Source organism: Papilio machaon, chromosome 1 (genome assembly GCF_912999745.1).
Source record: "Papilio machaon chromosome 1, ilPapMach1.1, whole genome shotgun sequence".
Classification (NCBI taxonomy): Eukaryota; Metazoa; Arthropoda; class Insecta; order Lepidoptera; family Papilionidae; genus Papilio; species Papilio machaon.
The window spans coordinates 3,471,509-3,486,519 of NC_059986.1; the positions used below are offsets into that span (position 1 = coordinate 3,471,509).

General features: G+C 34.7%; 1 protein-coding gene across 1 annotated transcript; it reads left to right on the forward strand.

Moving 5' to 3' along the window:
• The first annotated feature begins 873 nt into the window (after positions 1–873).
• On the forward strand, positions 874–13,663 carry LOC106714198. The gene is made up of 21 exons (XM_045679930.1): positions 874–1,071; positions 1,144–3,230; positions 3,310–3,517; positions 3,638–3,785; positions 3,888–3,997; positions 4,085–4,176; positions 5,961–6,102; positions 6,483–6,609; positions 6,793–6,890; positions 6,974–7,048; positions 7,911–7,963; positions 8,044–8,231; positions 8,558–8,727; positions 8,845–9,075; positions 9,150–9,382; positions 9,541–9,751; positions 9,892–10,129; positions 10,245–10,392; positions 10,659–10,819; positions 11,031–11,242; positions 13,179–13,663. Exons 2-21 carry the CDS (start codon positions 1,150–1,152, stop codon positions 13,284–13,286), a joined length of 5,034 nt encoding a protein of 1,677 aa, XP_045535886.1. The 5' UTR covers positions 874–1,071; positions 1,144–1,149; the 3' UTR covers positions 13,287–13,663.
• Positions 13,664–15,011: the final 1,348 nt, after the last annotated feature.

The window sequence follows — 15,011 nt, forward strand, 5'->3', positions numbered from 1 at the left end:
CTAATGGACCTAAGACTGAAGAGATGCCGCGCTTTGTTGAAGCAGTACGCGGGAAAAAAATATCGGGAAATTCTTTTTTTGGAGTCACTCAAGACATCCTTGATTAAGGCAGCCGCCGATATTGACATGGACCTCGTTCGTGCTGTGATAGACGACTGGCCGAGCAGATTGAAGGCCTGTATTCAAAATCACGGATGTCATTTTGAATAAACTTTAGTGTCATAAGAATCTATGTTTTGTTAAGTTCATTTTGGTATATAAATGGTCACATAATGAATAAACTTGTTTCAATTATTTTATATTAAACATGTAACAGAATTTATGACCTGACTAAGTATTACTAAAAAAATCTGTTTATGTAATCTTAGTCACATAAACAAAAATTACGCATTGTTTTTTATATTTATTACGTTTATTAATTACAATTTAATTGGGAATATATAAATTGGTCTATATTAAATTATATCGTAATTATTCATTTTCGGGACAAAACAAATAACTGGTAACCCCAATCCTTTTACTTATATATAGGTATAGTCTATAGTACTCTCTATCTGTCCCTTACGGGTGAACGCGCATGCCATATCTATATAATTCTTCATCTGAGATATTGTAGTTACAATATAGATAATATTAAGAAAAATCATAGACTAAATACATAGACATGAAAATAGACCGTGACCTCTTTGCTTGCGTTCTAACGTTTTAACTTTTAAAAAGTGCAAGAAGTCATAGTAGTACATAATGTAGCCAGTGAGCTAACACGCAATAGATTGTCTATGAGTCTGTGAATCAAAACAGAAGACAAAACAACAAGTAATACTTGACGGAGTATTGATCAAATAAACAAGAATAATCAAACTTTGTTTCTATTTTGTTCGATAATTGTAAAAAAATCGATCTTTAAACACAATCGAACCAAGTTTGGACTTTGTCATCGATCTTTCTTTCATACTCTTTGGTTGAAAACAACAATTCAACATGGCCGAAAATAAGCTTGTGCTTCTGTTTTTTTGCACAATCTAATTTCGTGTAGCGATTTGTATTTCATCAAATTTCTTATTAAAAGTGGTAAGTTTTAATTGTAAAGCATATAATATTATTTATTAACGCGAGGGAGTTATAAAATTTTCTTTGTTAAAGGTAAAAATGCGCCGTAAACGAGAAAGAAGTACCACTGCTAAATCCAAAGCTTCACCGGAAAAGAAGGTAGAAAAGGTTAGGCGCACAAGAGGTAGGCGTAGAAAACAATCCACATCTTCTGGAAATGAATCTGGTGAAGAAGTTATTGCAGCATTAGTACCGGAAAAGGTAACTGAACCAGCTCAAAGCGACATTCAAACATCAAATAAAGAGGAAAGTCCGCCAGAGACACAAGATCAAGTGTGGCAAGTTAAAACTGCTGAAGGTTCTGGTGATGGAGGTGAAATACAAAAATTAAAAATTTGTTTAAAACGTCCCCCGTCAACTCCCGAGGCGGGAGATAAATCTCCTCGAAGTAAGAGGAAACATACTCGTGCTACGAGTTCTAGTGATTCGACGAGTGTTGAGACACCAGATGATAAAAAGAAGAATAGACACCGCACGAGGCGCTCAGCATGCGATTCAAGTGAAACCTCTGAAAAGGGTAATGATATTACTCATATTGATTCAGAAATAAGTATACAGAAAGAAAATGTAGTTGTAGACAGTGTTCCTGCCAAAAACACAGGGGACTCACAAATTGAAACAAACTCACTAACTGTTTCATCAAATGAGGAACTTAAGTCAAAAGAGGTTCCAACTGAATCAAATGAAATAATATCTGAAGTTAGTAAATCTGATATGAATGATAAGGTAAATAATCTAAAAGATGAGGTTAACATGGAAGAAAGTGATGTTAAAACTGGAGATTCAGTAAAACTAGAAGTAACTGAGGTTTCAACTTCTAATGAGTTGATAACTGAAACAGTGGAGGTAAAAGAAACTTTGAGAGAGGTAGTTGTAGACTCGAGCAGTGTAAAAGAAGACTCAAGTGAAGCCAAAGAAGCACCGCCTGAGATAAAAGAAAGTTTGAGTCAGGTTCAAAATGAGTCAACAACTAGTGATAGTGTACAAAATGTGGTTTGTTCAGAAAAAACAGATACTTCAACGCCTGAAACATGTAGCTCAACAGTAGATAAAGATGAAGTAGAGTGCAAACCATCTGACAAAATTGCAGATGTAGAGAGCAAACCATCAGATAATATTTCAGATGTAAAGAGCAAATCATCTGAGAATATTTCTAAGGAAAGTGATCAAGAAAAACATGAAGTCACAGACACTTTAGAAAATGATGCAACACAAGAAGGAAGTATGACATTTGATAAATCTGATATACTTGAGATACATGCTGAAGAAAGTAAAGCCGATATTTCTGATCAGGAAGTTACTGAGGCTCAAAATGAAGTTCCAGGAGAACAAGAACCACAGCAAGCAATAAGCCAGGAGTCCGGGGATAAGGTAAGTAAATCTGAAGATAAAATGGTGGAAAGTTGTAAGGAAAATGGAGAGCCACCTCAAAGTGAAATAAAATTGTCAATTAATGAACCTGATGTTGTAGCACAATCGGATAATGTAGTTAAGGAAAGTTCACCGCAAGAACAAAGTGAAAATGCAGATGATGCTATGAAGAAAGTTCCAGAACAATCAGAATCTTCACAAGTAATCAATGAAGGAAGTAATAATTCAACTATTGTTATTAATAGAAAACGCAGGTGGGGTTCCCGTCCTAAATTGACCACTCAAAAGTCAATAACAATTTCTACGGATGTGCTTAAGGAAATTATACCAGATGTTAAGCCAGTGGAGTTTGAAGAGGTTATTGAAGAAAAGAAACAAAAGCGTTTTGAGGTTTTAGAAAAAATAGAGAGACCAATATTGCCCAAAATTGTGATTGACAACACAGAAAATGTGGAGCATAAAAGAAATCAAGAAAGAAATGAGATTGACAAACCCATGAAAGAGACAAATAATTTAACTTCAAGTAGAAAAATATCTATTGTCAAGGATTCTGAAAATGCTGCAGTGATTAGACCACCGAGCCCCCCAAAACATAAACAGTCTAATATTTTATATATAACAAACCTAGTGAGGCCGTTTACTTTATCACAATTGAGGAATTTACTACAAAGGACTGGAAGGATAACTGAAAATGGTTTCTGGATTGATAGAATTAAATCGAAATGTTTTGTTATATACGAAAATGAAGAGTAAGTGTTGCTGTATTCAGTATATTTGTTTATTTTTAATCTATAAACAATTATTGTAATTTACATTTTTTTTTTACAGTCAGGCAGTAGAAACGAGACATGCCCTTCATGGAGTGACATGGCCTGTATCAAATCCTAAAACATTACATGTAGATTTTTCAACTCAAGAAGATTTTGACCACGCAAAGAATAATGAAGAAAATGAAAACAACCAAGTGACGAGTATACCGGGCACTGTAGAAGATTGGCTACGAGAACAGGATATGAAAAGAGAAAAGGGAGAAATGGTATGTTCAAAAATAATAAATATTTAACTACTCTACGCATCTTTCTTCTTGCGTCTTATTTGCATTTGATTTTAAGTCTGAAGTATCTGAAATTTATGGTATATTTTTTTACTTTTTCAGGAAAGACCATGGGAGCGAAAGTCGACGCGGGAATGGGATCTGGGTAAAAATGATAAAATTCAGGAGAAAGAAAAAGATAGGTTACAAAAAGATGACAGAGTTCTGGAAAAAAGGAGACATCATACACCTGAAAGGAGTCCTGAACCAGGTATTAAAGTTATTCAAACTATTCATAACATTTCAAATTATAACAAAATAAATGAAATTAAATTATAAAAGGAAATTAATGTGATTTTTATAAACATTCTAGCAAAGAAGTTCAAGAAGAAAGAGGAAGCACCCGCAAAACTTTTGGATGATCTATTCAGAAAGACAAAAACCACTCCTTGCATTTACTGGTTGCCTCTGTCAGCTGAAACGGTGAGCTAATGTCATGTGAAAATTTATTATATTTACTTATTGGTATCGAATATATTTTTGTATAATTATTTTTTCAATGTATTTCAGATTGCCATAAAGGAGGAGCAAAGACGTCAGCATATGGCTGAGCACGAAAGGCGGCTGCAGGAACTGCGCCGTGGCTCACACCGCAGACATTAGCATGGTCCGTCCCACATACACACACACACACACACACACACACACACACACACACACACACACATACATACATTTAACACACAATTTTACTTATTAAAATACACTCACACACATTCTTACATTTTTAATACATTGTTTTTTGTCAGTAATTTCTTTCAGAATTTTGCAGCAGTCAATGAATATTATGTTTTATTTTTATTGGCTTCATAAATTAGTATTTTGTTTATATTTCTTATGTAATAAGCTTAGGTTAAAAAAAAAATTGACGACCCTTAAAGGATGATAATATCAAGAGATTGAACGGTTGGATTTATTTTACACAAAATGTTATAGAAAGGCACGATTGGAGGAAATCCAATGATTTTGAAAGTCATCCCGCGAACGTGGTCGCGAGTGGTGAGCGGGGACTCGCTTCGACGAGATGTAATGGAATTCCACTGGAGGAAAATCAATGTGTTGAAATCGACGTTCGTTTAATTTTGACCTCGTTCCAGTCATCAAACAATCATGTAACTTGCTACAAGCAATCCGTTGCAAAGATATGAATCATCAGTATGCGCAAACATCTCTGAAAAATCTATATTGAATGCAGATGTGGACATTCAAAACTTCTTCGGCAGTTACGGTGAAACATGGAGACTATGAGATATGTAGTATATTTAAGCATTGTACCAGAACTAAAACATGGAAGTCTTGACAATAGGAGAATATGAAAGGATTCAACGTTTAGGAAGGAGTAAATTGAAAATAGTTATGTAGCCAGGATAAATCCTCGACTTTTATAAAAGTATGGGAGACTGTATTGTATGTGTTGTAAATCCATTCCTTTGGCATTAATAAAGGATTTCCGACAAACTTTTCTTTTTTTAATTTTTTAACCTTTACTAATAATGTCACGGATTTACGAAGGATATAAGATTTGCTACATGTTTGTTATTAATGACGTGAGAGGGCAAGGTCAGTAATACAACAATAGTAAAATACTAGTGGTTGGCTTCGTTCGCATGAAATTAAATAAAAAGTAATAAATATAGTCTAGCCTATGTAACAAAGGGATAGTATAATATCGCAACAATGAAAGAATTGTTCGATTCGATATTGAGGAGCCCATTCAATGAAAACAATCAAATTTTTCTAAGTATACACTCAATTTTGTTTTTGAGCATTACAGGCGATCCAAGCTCTTACGTCAAAGCGTAAAGTTCCTTAAAAGGAAATGGACATGCCAATAGTTTTACATTAACGTGTTATCATTTTGTTTGTTACAAAAAAAAAAAGTCAAACAAAACATGATAAAGATTATAAATTTTTACAACACCTTAACATAGTCGTAAACTATGCCGGTTAAAATAAAAAACGGTTGTGTCCCGTTAAGCCGATTGAATCCACAGAGTCGTTTGCCCCAAAGGGAAATTTTTCCTATTGGGCTGATTGATCAGTAGGATGCTCGGGGATACATAGAAAAAAAGTACTGTAAAACGATTTGAAATAAGATTGAGCTATAGAAGGCTAAAATAGAAGACCCAAAAGTTAAGATATGATAGTCTTATTGGTCTCGTGTTAAAAAACATGCATAGTACCCTAATGTGAAATAGTCACAATGTTTAGCTAATTAGGAAGTTAAAAAGTTATAGGGATTTTGTTATTACTAAAATGTAATTGGTAAGTGATATAAATCGACCTATTAAAATGATTGTAAATTCAATAATTATTATTATCAATAGATAGTATGTTATCACTGGGATAAGAGTAAGCAGTTTTATGATAGATTATTTGAGAACAGTCGCGTTGGCGGATCAAAACCGTCAACCGCTGTTTATTTAGATAGAGGATTTTTATATAATCAGAATGGTAAGTTAATGCAAACTGTTTTTACACAAATTATCGCTAATTTTCATCTAGACTGGTATCCAGTCCGAGAGCAAGTAAACACGAGTACTAGCTAACAGTGTGCAATAAAATAAAATAATCCATCTAATTCAGATATGACGGCTGATAGAGATGTATGGAGGAGTAGTACATACTGTGCCGACCCTCCATAGGGATAAGGGCAGGTTGATGATGATGATGAATCTATCTAAATGGGAATGGGTTCACAAGTAGATTTTAGTGAGGCCCAGTTGAAAATGATTTATCGTGGATTAAAATTAAACATACAGACGAATTGAGAACCTCCTGCTTTTTGAAGTCGGTTAAAAATAAGGGCAAAATGATTATTTATTTATATCTTAATATTTATCTCGGAATTTGGACTCCTGCTCTATATAGACGAATATAATATCTTGTCGTTAAAAAATGTTTTTAGTTGCGGGGTTTATGGTTTGTTTGGGCCGTGCTGGTGGGATTCGCTGTTGCACAAAGCCCATTTACTCTAGAAGATTTCGTAAGAGGCCAGTTTGCGCAAAGGGCATTTAATGGAACATGGATTTCAGGTAATAATTGATGCAGGTTTCTAACCCTACGGAGTTTCTTTTTCCTAACGCAACGAAGAGTACTTATAATGTGCTAGTTATTAGGAGGTTATGGAATATTGACAAATTGATTGGGTGAATGTGGAGCTAAGGCATAAGATAAAAAGGCTGATGACGAATGTAAATAATTCCTATCAATTTTAGACAAGGAGTTCACCTACACAATTTCTGGAGAACCTGGTATTTACATGTTTGATGTCTCGACTCTTACTCGAAGTGTCTTAGTGTCAGGCGAATTGCTGGTACGTATTTTATGTATAATCATAATATTGGACTATATAAGTCAATAAGTGCCTTTAATTAATTAACGTAAAAATTTTTACAGGCTTTCCTCAACACCAGTAATCCCATTCTATCAGCAGACAGACAATATATTCTAGCGCCTAGTGAAGTTCAATCTGTAAGTATATTTCTGTTTTTATCAGAAGACAGGCAAAAGCCTGGAAGTTATAGATCCAGTATTTTATTCGTATGTTAAGTGTTTTGTTATTTGGTTCCCAATTGAATGTACGCCTAAAGGAGCAAATCATAATTTCAAGCTACATTGTGTATACGAAACTCTAAAGCCAACTCATTAATCATAAGTAATTAGGGCTCCATTCTGTCTGAGTATCCTTAATTATTCAAATATTTAAAAGGCATTCTATATAGTACAATTGATTAATATTTTTAAAATATAAAATAACTAGCTGTCGCCCGCGACTCCGTCCGCGCGGAATTAAAAAAACTGAATAAGTAGCCTATGTTTTCTTCTAGACTATGTTCTACATCTGTACCAAATTTCACCGAGATCCGTTCAGCCGCACCGGAGATACCTTCAAACAAACATCCATCCATCTATACTTTCGCGTTTATAATGTTAGTAAGATAGAAAAGTTAACTCCAGCTTTTTCTTACATGAAATTGAAATAGATTCGATAGGAATTAAAGATATATACAAATTATACAAGGTTTAAGTCATATGGTAATAAATATTTTTATCACGGTGTAGTAAAATATTTAATGATAAAGTTATCTCTAATATTATCTTAATCTATCTGCTGTATATTATGCGACGTTATCCGTTAAAATTAGAAATTAAAAATAAAATAGCGTCTAATATAACTCCAGATTTTCGAACTTTATGAATTACTTTTGTCGCGTAAGGATTCTAGAGACATAGCGCTCCTCTTTGAATAAGCCCTTCAGTATGTAGGAATACCAATGAAAATGGTATTTGTCCCATTTGCAATGAAATGCGATAACATTTTGTTCCATTTCAGGTTTACAGATATTCTACTACAGCTCGTTTCGCGCTTTATGAAATAGCTACTGGGTAAGGTCTCTATAATTATTTCTAACTAAATAGTAAACGATCCATTTATCTACTCAACTACTGTAACTATACCATTTTAGGAATGTAAGATATATAGCGAACCACCAGCGTCTTCAGCTATGTATTTTCGGCGGCGGTCACTCTTTAGCCTATGTACTGGATAACAACGTCTACTATCTCCCCGAGGACTCCTCACAAGCTATACAAATCACAAGCGATGGAATACCGGGAGTTATTTACAATGGCCACACTGATTGGGTGTACGAAGGTAACGTATCAAATCTCATAATCTACTACACAAGATTTTTTTTATTACGTGGCCCGTTTATTAAGTTTTTTGGGAGATTCCGTCAATTCCACTGCCTCATCTCATTCTATCCTTATGAGAAAAGGGTGGGAAGAGAAACAGAACTAATTAGGTCACCGGCACCACACTCATCAGACGAAACGCGGTTACTTACATCGCGCCGGTCTTCTGTGTAGTCGTGGCATTTCATCGGTTGACCTGTCGTACACTCAACAAACATTGTTGTTGCAAGATTTACCACAGTTTAAAATGTCTTTAATTTATTTTAATTTACGTTACGTACACAGAGGATGTGATGTACACTGGGCAAGCGACGTGGTTCTCTACTGACGGCTCATACTTGGCTTTTGCCAGCTTCAACGACACTGAGGTCGAAGCGTATTCATATTATTATTTTGTCGATAAGACCGACCCTGATGATCTTTATCCTGAACTCTTTGATCTAAAGTATCCTAAGGTAAGTACACTGTTTACATTATTCCAAGATTAAGAGTCAAACTGAGATATATATCCTACTCAGTATAAAGTGCGCCTTTTGTAAGCTGCAATTTAAAAATGGTGTACTAATTTTTAGGTGGGTCGTACTAATCCTACAGTTAATTTGCGTCTAGTAAATTTGACGGATCTCGTATTAACAAATCAAGTTCGCTGGGAGACCCTGGCCCCACCAGCTGCGGTGACTGAAGACCACATTCTGGGTGGCGTGGTGTGGCCCACTGCCAATGAAGTTGCCGCGCACTGGCTTAACAGACGACAGAATTATACTGTGCTCAGAATTTGTAATGTCAATACTGGTTTTTGTGAGGTAAGTTTATCAAACTCTACTTTTTATCGTTTTCATGAAGAATAAAAACTATATTTATTTATGTTTGTATTCAGGAAGAAACCCGTCAACAGCCAAATGGTTGGGTCCCTATTGCATTGCCCCGATTTAGTAGAAATGGTGACTTCTTCGTCTCAACTCGATGGTCCCTCGAGCAGGCGGACGGCAAAATATGGCAACACCTCTACGTGAGCATCCGCGTTAATGGACAGATCATATCCAGCTCTATCACTCCTGGTGGTTTTACTGTCAATAATTACGTTGGCATGGATGAGGATAATTTGTCCTAGTTAGTATGCAGATGTTGTTTTAAATCATTTTAACAAAGATTAAGAAAATAGCTTGCTTATCTTGAATGAGCACTTTTAATAAAAAGATGAAGACAATGTGTGAGTTTTATACAAGTAAATTCTTATATAAAACTCACACATTTAAATCTTCGTGTAGTTACTACACACGCACGGTGGCGGGGGCGCCATGGCAGTCGCAAGTGCACGTGTCGGGGGCTCGCGCCGAGTGCCTCAGCTGCAACATCCAGCTGCCGGACGGCGGACGCTGCACCTGGGCCACGGCCACAGCCAGCCGCGCCGGCTCCTACCTCACCATCACTTGCTCCTCTACCAATGAACCTTCCGCGACATACATCGTTGACCCTTTGGTATGACTAATCCACTCTTAACATTCCATCTTTATTATTTATGACAATATTTGATGTCTCTTCTTCAATAATACCTAACCAGACTAGATAATTATATGATATTCAGTGAAATATAGGAATATAGCTTTTATTTTTTACAGAATAATCGAGTGCTCTTTACCTGGGAAGACAATGCTATTGTTCGTGAGCGTTTGAGGGAAAAGATCCGACCGAATAGTATGATCTTCACAGTGCCTTTGCAAAATGGATACCCAGCTCCGGTTCGCCTCTGGTTACCTCCCGGTTTAGACGTCAATGATACCAACACCAAATATCCCATGGTATACTATGTGTACTCAGGTCCCAACACGAACACAGTATTTGATTCTTTCACCGTTGGTAAGTACATGTTTCGATATTATTATGTTCCTCAATTCTTGTTCGACAATTCAAATATTTACACGGTACAATACTAACGAGAATTATAAATATTTTGTGTTTTTTTATTTGTCAGGTTACTTCTCATATTTGACGACGAGCCGTAACACAATATATATGTTGGCGGATGGCCGCGGCTCCGGCCTCAATGGGCAGGACATATTGTTTTCTCTCAACAACGCCCTGGGAACTGTCGAAGTTGAAGACCATTTTGTCATATTAAGGTTATTATATTGTGTTTAACTAACACGACTTTATAACATGTATCGCCAACACATATAACCTTAATACATGGCGAAATTAATACAATAAAATACAAATTAAAACATAAAAAGTATACGAGGAGTAATTCAAAATTTTTTCATTGTGTAACAAAAAAAAAAAAATTATATAGGACAAAATAATTGAGGCATAGCATTATGTATTATAAATGCACAAATATAGTTTGTAGGTTACGTAAGTGTTCATGCTAGAGTGAATGTGATTGCAGACAAGTGCTCGACCGGTACGAGTTCATTGACCGGGACCGCGTGGGTATCTGGGGCCACAGCTACGGCGGGTACGCCACGCTCCTCACTCTGGTGCATGATGATGACCATCTCTTCCAATGCGGTGTCTCCACCGCACCTGTCACATCATGGCTTTATTACAGTAAGTAGGCCTCGATTGTTTGAGCGAAAGTGATACGATCTACCAAATTCGTTAGGATTTCTCCAACATTTTACATTTTTTTTTTGAATAAACGAATGAATTTTGATAAATTCAAATTTAGAATATTTTTTAAACTCGAATTTGAATAACTAGTTACTTTTTTCCACTGTAAAATTAAAGAACAATTTTTATAGCTGCATCTTTTACTTAGACACGATGTACACGGAACGGTACATGGGCCTGCCGACTCCTGAGGACAACCTGTCAGGGTACGAGGCTGGTGACGTCACTCTGCTGGCAGAGAAGCTGCGCGGCCACGACTTCTACCTGATGCACGGCAATGCCGACGATAACGTGCATTATCAGAACGCGGCCAAGCTGATGCGGGCGCTTCAGGAACTCAATATACCTTTCCAACAAATGGTTAGATATTTAGCTTTATTGTCATAAAATATTAATGATAAAGATATAGGGGTGTGAAAAGTCTTTGTAACTATTTATTCCAATTAAGTAAGGCTGTATAAAATAAAGCCTTTGGCCACTTATACATAAAAATTGTCAAAGTTACGTCAAAACTAGTCGAAAATCTAACCTAAAATACGAATTTTATTTATTCAATAACTAAAAATCTACGAATTTCCGCAAATTTTAACTTTGGCTAGTAAGTCCTTAGGTATAACTGTGTTCGCCATAAAAGTTGCTGCCGCCGACTTGCTTGTTCCTAATCTAAAGTTTTACCTTTCGCAACATTAAGACAAACATTATTTTCAGTAGATATTTCATATCTCATAATAACCAAATAACTACAATGAATAGCGCGCTTTATTTTATAAACAAAAGTTTTTAAAGTTTACATTTTCATTTACTAAAAGAGTATCAGATTTTTAATACACGTCTTTTCAACGTCCTCCTTCACTCTGCTGTAGAGTTTCAAGTCCGCTCTCAAATTGGCCCTCGACACGATCTTGTCTTGTCTCTTGGCACTGCTATATCTATGGAAGCTGTGCGGCAGAGACAATTTCTATATTGTTCAAAGCTAGTTCTTGTAAGAGCTATTGTCTACATCGAAATAACCAAAGTGACCAGAGTTATCAATAGACATCCGCATCTAAATCAATCTTTTTATGGTGCAAAAACAACTTGGTAAGAAAAATACTCCGGAAAAAGGGATAAGAACATTACAAATGGGCGAAGAAAAGTATGGAGTAGTATTTTTAATATGTTTCCTTCATTCACTTATATTGTTGTTTAGCTTTCATGAACCTTGCCTTGTATTAAGACATCAAAAATCAATTTGCTTATCAGTGGCAATTGACAATTAGTATTCATTAGAAGCGCTATCGATCTGTTTAAAATTCAAAATGCGACATTTAATATGTAATGCAAGCTGTGAAATAGAGTATACAGGCGTAAATGACAAATAATTAATTCGACTGCGAATAGTTGCTAGGATGCGTTCAAGCTATTTATAAATTATTTTTACACATTTCAATGAGACAGTGCGATATTGTTTTGTTATAAATGCGTGATTTTATTCACATTTTAAAGAATATATCTGAACTCAAGTATGCGTGAAATATCGCATGCACGTGAAATTGTGCATGCGTACTATTAAATATCTTAACCGATTTATTACTAACTAGTTTAAAATATCGCCGATTTTAATAAAAAAAACCTCTGTCAGAAAGAAGTTTCAAATAAATATTAATTTTCCCAATTACATACAGCCAGTACTAATATTTTAATTTTAATTGTAACTCATGAAAAGAGTATTAAATACTTGGACAGAGAACAAGAGATTGTAATAAATAAATTATGTTTTCTTTTGTTATGAACGCATAGTATTCCTGTCAAGTTTTCTATAGTGCTATCCAAACTTCATGACGGTATTTGCAGGATGTAAATTGAAGCAGAGGCAAGACACATTCCTGCGATTTCCTTTATTACCACTTGCATCCCACCTTTAAAAAACTGCAACTAACCACGAGCCACTATAAAGTTTAAGGCCATTTGTATACAAGGCAACCTAAATCTTCACTTACGCAATGCAATGTCATAGAGGTTTGTACAAAGACACGCGTCGCTGTTATTTTGTTATTAACTCACTAAAACCAGTCGCTTGCAATATTTTAGTCAAGATCGTCATGAGAAAAGTCTCTTAAACAATTCAAAGTTGTATATACGAAGCGCGGACAAATACTCGCGACTTGCCTTGTGTACGAAGGTCCTAACTGTAAGTTTAATTGTCGCCGATCACCGATTGTCAGTGGAATACCACGGTTATAATAGCCGTAATTACTTTAACTTAATTATATCAATTTATTAAGTGTTATTTATTTGATTAATGTTACTTTTACAGTCTTACCCGGACGAAGCACACAGTTTGGCTGGCGTGAACATGCATAGATACGGAACTATGAATCGTTATTGGGAGAAGTGTATACGTATGCCGCAAGAACAAAACTAATGTATACAATTTTAATAAGTTTTTACAAATTGAATTATTCTATAGTTCTTATATTCCGTATAGTAATATAAATAAATCAAAGACTCATCAAGTGAGACAAGAGTTAGGCCGAAATGGCATCTTGGTTTATAGTCAAATTATTTATTTTGAGAGGACCAGATATTTTGTCACGTTTTTGGACTGCCAAAGGATAATAAAATGAATTGTCTTGGTGGTTATTCTGCAAACATTAAAGTAACCTACAAAACTTATAAACCTATAATAAACTTTTTACTCAAATACCCAGTTAATAAATAATGAAAACCATATAACTGTTTAAAAACTTGTTTTTCTCCTCGTAAAGTATATTGTGGTCGAACTTTATATCATTAATTTTATAAGCAATTAAAATATTTTATACTATATCGATGTTTTATTTCATTAAATTAATAAATAAAAAAATCCAAAATATCAATCCGTGTTTGGCGTTTTACATTATTGTTGTTACGTAGCGTTTCGAATTGTGTTAGCCGAACATGTTATTACAGACAAACAACTCAAATAGTACATATTCAAATTCTTCTAACTGTGAGTTTCTATTGACGAAACAGCTATACAAAAATATGCTTATCTTTATTCTTTTTCGCAGCAGCAATGGAAAAAATATGCAATAATTTTGTATCAGAAAATTACCAAGCTGATTTTTTTTATAAAGCACACAGTTTAAGTAGTCGAAAAGTTGTTGTAATGTAAACCACTTAAAAAGTTTTTACCTACAAAGAGACAAAAGGTCTAAAGTCAAAGGGTGCCTTTTGATTATGCGAAAAGATTGTTTGCATGCAGCATGTCCCATAAAAAATGTCTGATTTTGTTGTAAAAGTAATGGCGAATAATTTTTAACAATTGCTAATTGAAAATTAATCTCCAAATGTAAATATAATTATATAAACATAAACTTTGAAAAAATTTCTTACTCAATTGTTACATTTAATCAAGACAACTTATTTTGTTCCATATTATTGCATAATCACTTTTGTCATTAAAATTAAAGTGACATAATATTTTTCTTTTAAATACAATTATTTAATAGGACCGGAGATCCGAACGGCGCCAAAAGTGAAAGGAGATATGAACGATGTCGATTATACAAGACCTCTATACATATACAGTCTAGTTGCACCTTTAAACAGAGATGCATAACCCTGAAAATAAGTATATTGAATATATCTTCACATAATGTGCCACACGACGGATATTTCTATTGTCTTAATGTTCTATATCATAATACTAAAGTCATTTATCTTAATTCGCTTTGCATTGAAACTCGCGAACGTAACTTATCAATCAAATATTATCAAAGTAAATAAGAATTGACACTCATTGTTCTAAATTCAATGAGAACCTTCTATATATTATAAAAAGCTATGTAAAAAAAAATTAAATTATTGGTTATCAATTTTCGTGAAATTTTAGATGACACAAACACATTTTTGTATTCTGTTGTAGAAACAAAGTACATTCAAACTTAGATAAGCGAGAGTACAAGGAACGCAATATTTTCTCTTATAGAGGCTTTACTCTAACAGAAGTTTTTCGCTTATTGATGTCGTCCATCGGGACTGGATAATGACTCGTTTATAGAGGTTTCGCGCGTATCCAGGTCCGAGTGTAATTAAAATAATCTTCGGATCGGTTTCAAGGATCGAATATTGATTTCAGGTTTTGTATAACCTTGGCTCCTTTACT

Excerpts from the sequence above, each read along its gene's own strand:
- LOC106714198 (XM_045679930.1), top strand. The coding sequence starts at position 1,150 with ATGCGCCGTAAACGAGAAAGAAGTACCACTGCTAAATCCAAAGCTTCA. Across the intron at positions 9,752-9,891 it reads CATACATCGTTGACCCTTTG|AATAATCGAGTGCTCTTTAC; the intron begins GTATGACTAATC and ends TATTTTTTACAG. Across the intron at positions 10,393-10,658 it reads GACCATTTTGTCATATTAAG|ACAAGTGCTCGACCGGTACG; the intron begins GTTATTATATTG and ends ATGTGATTGCAG.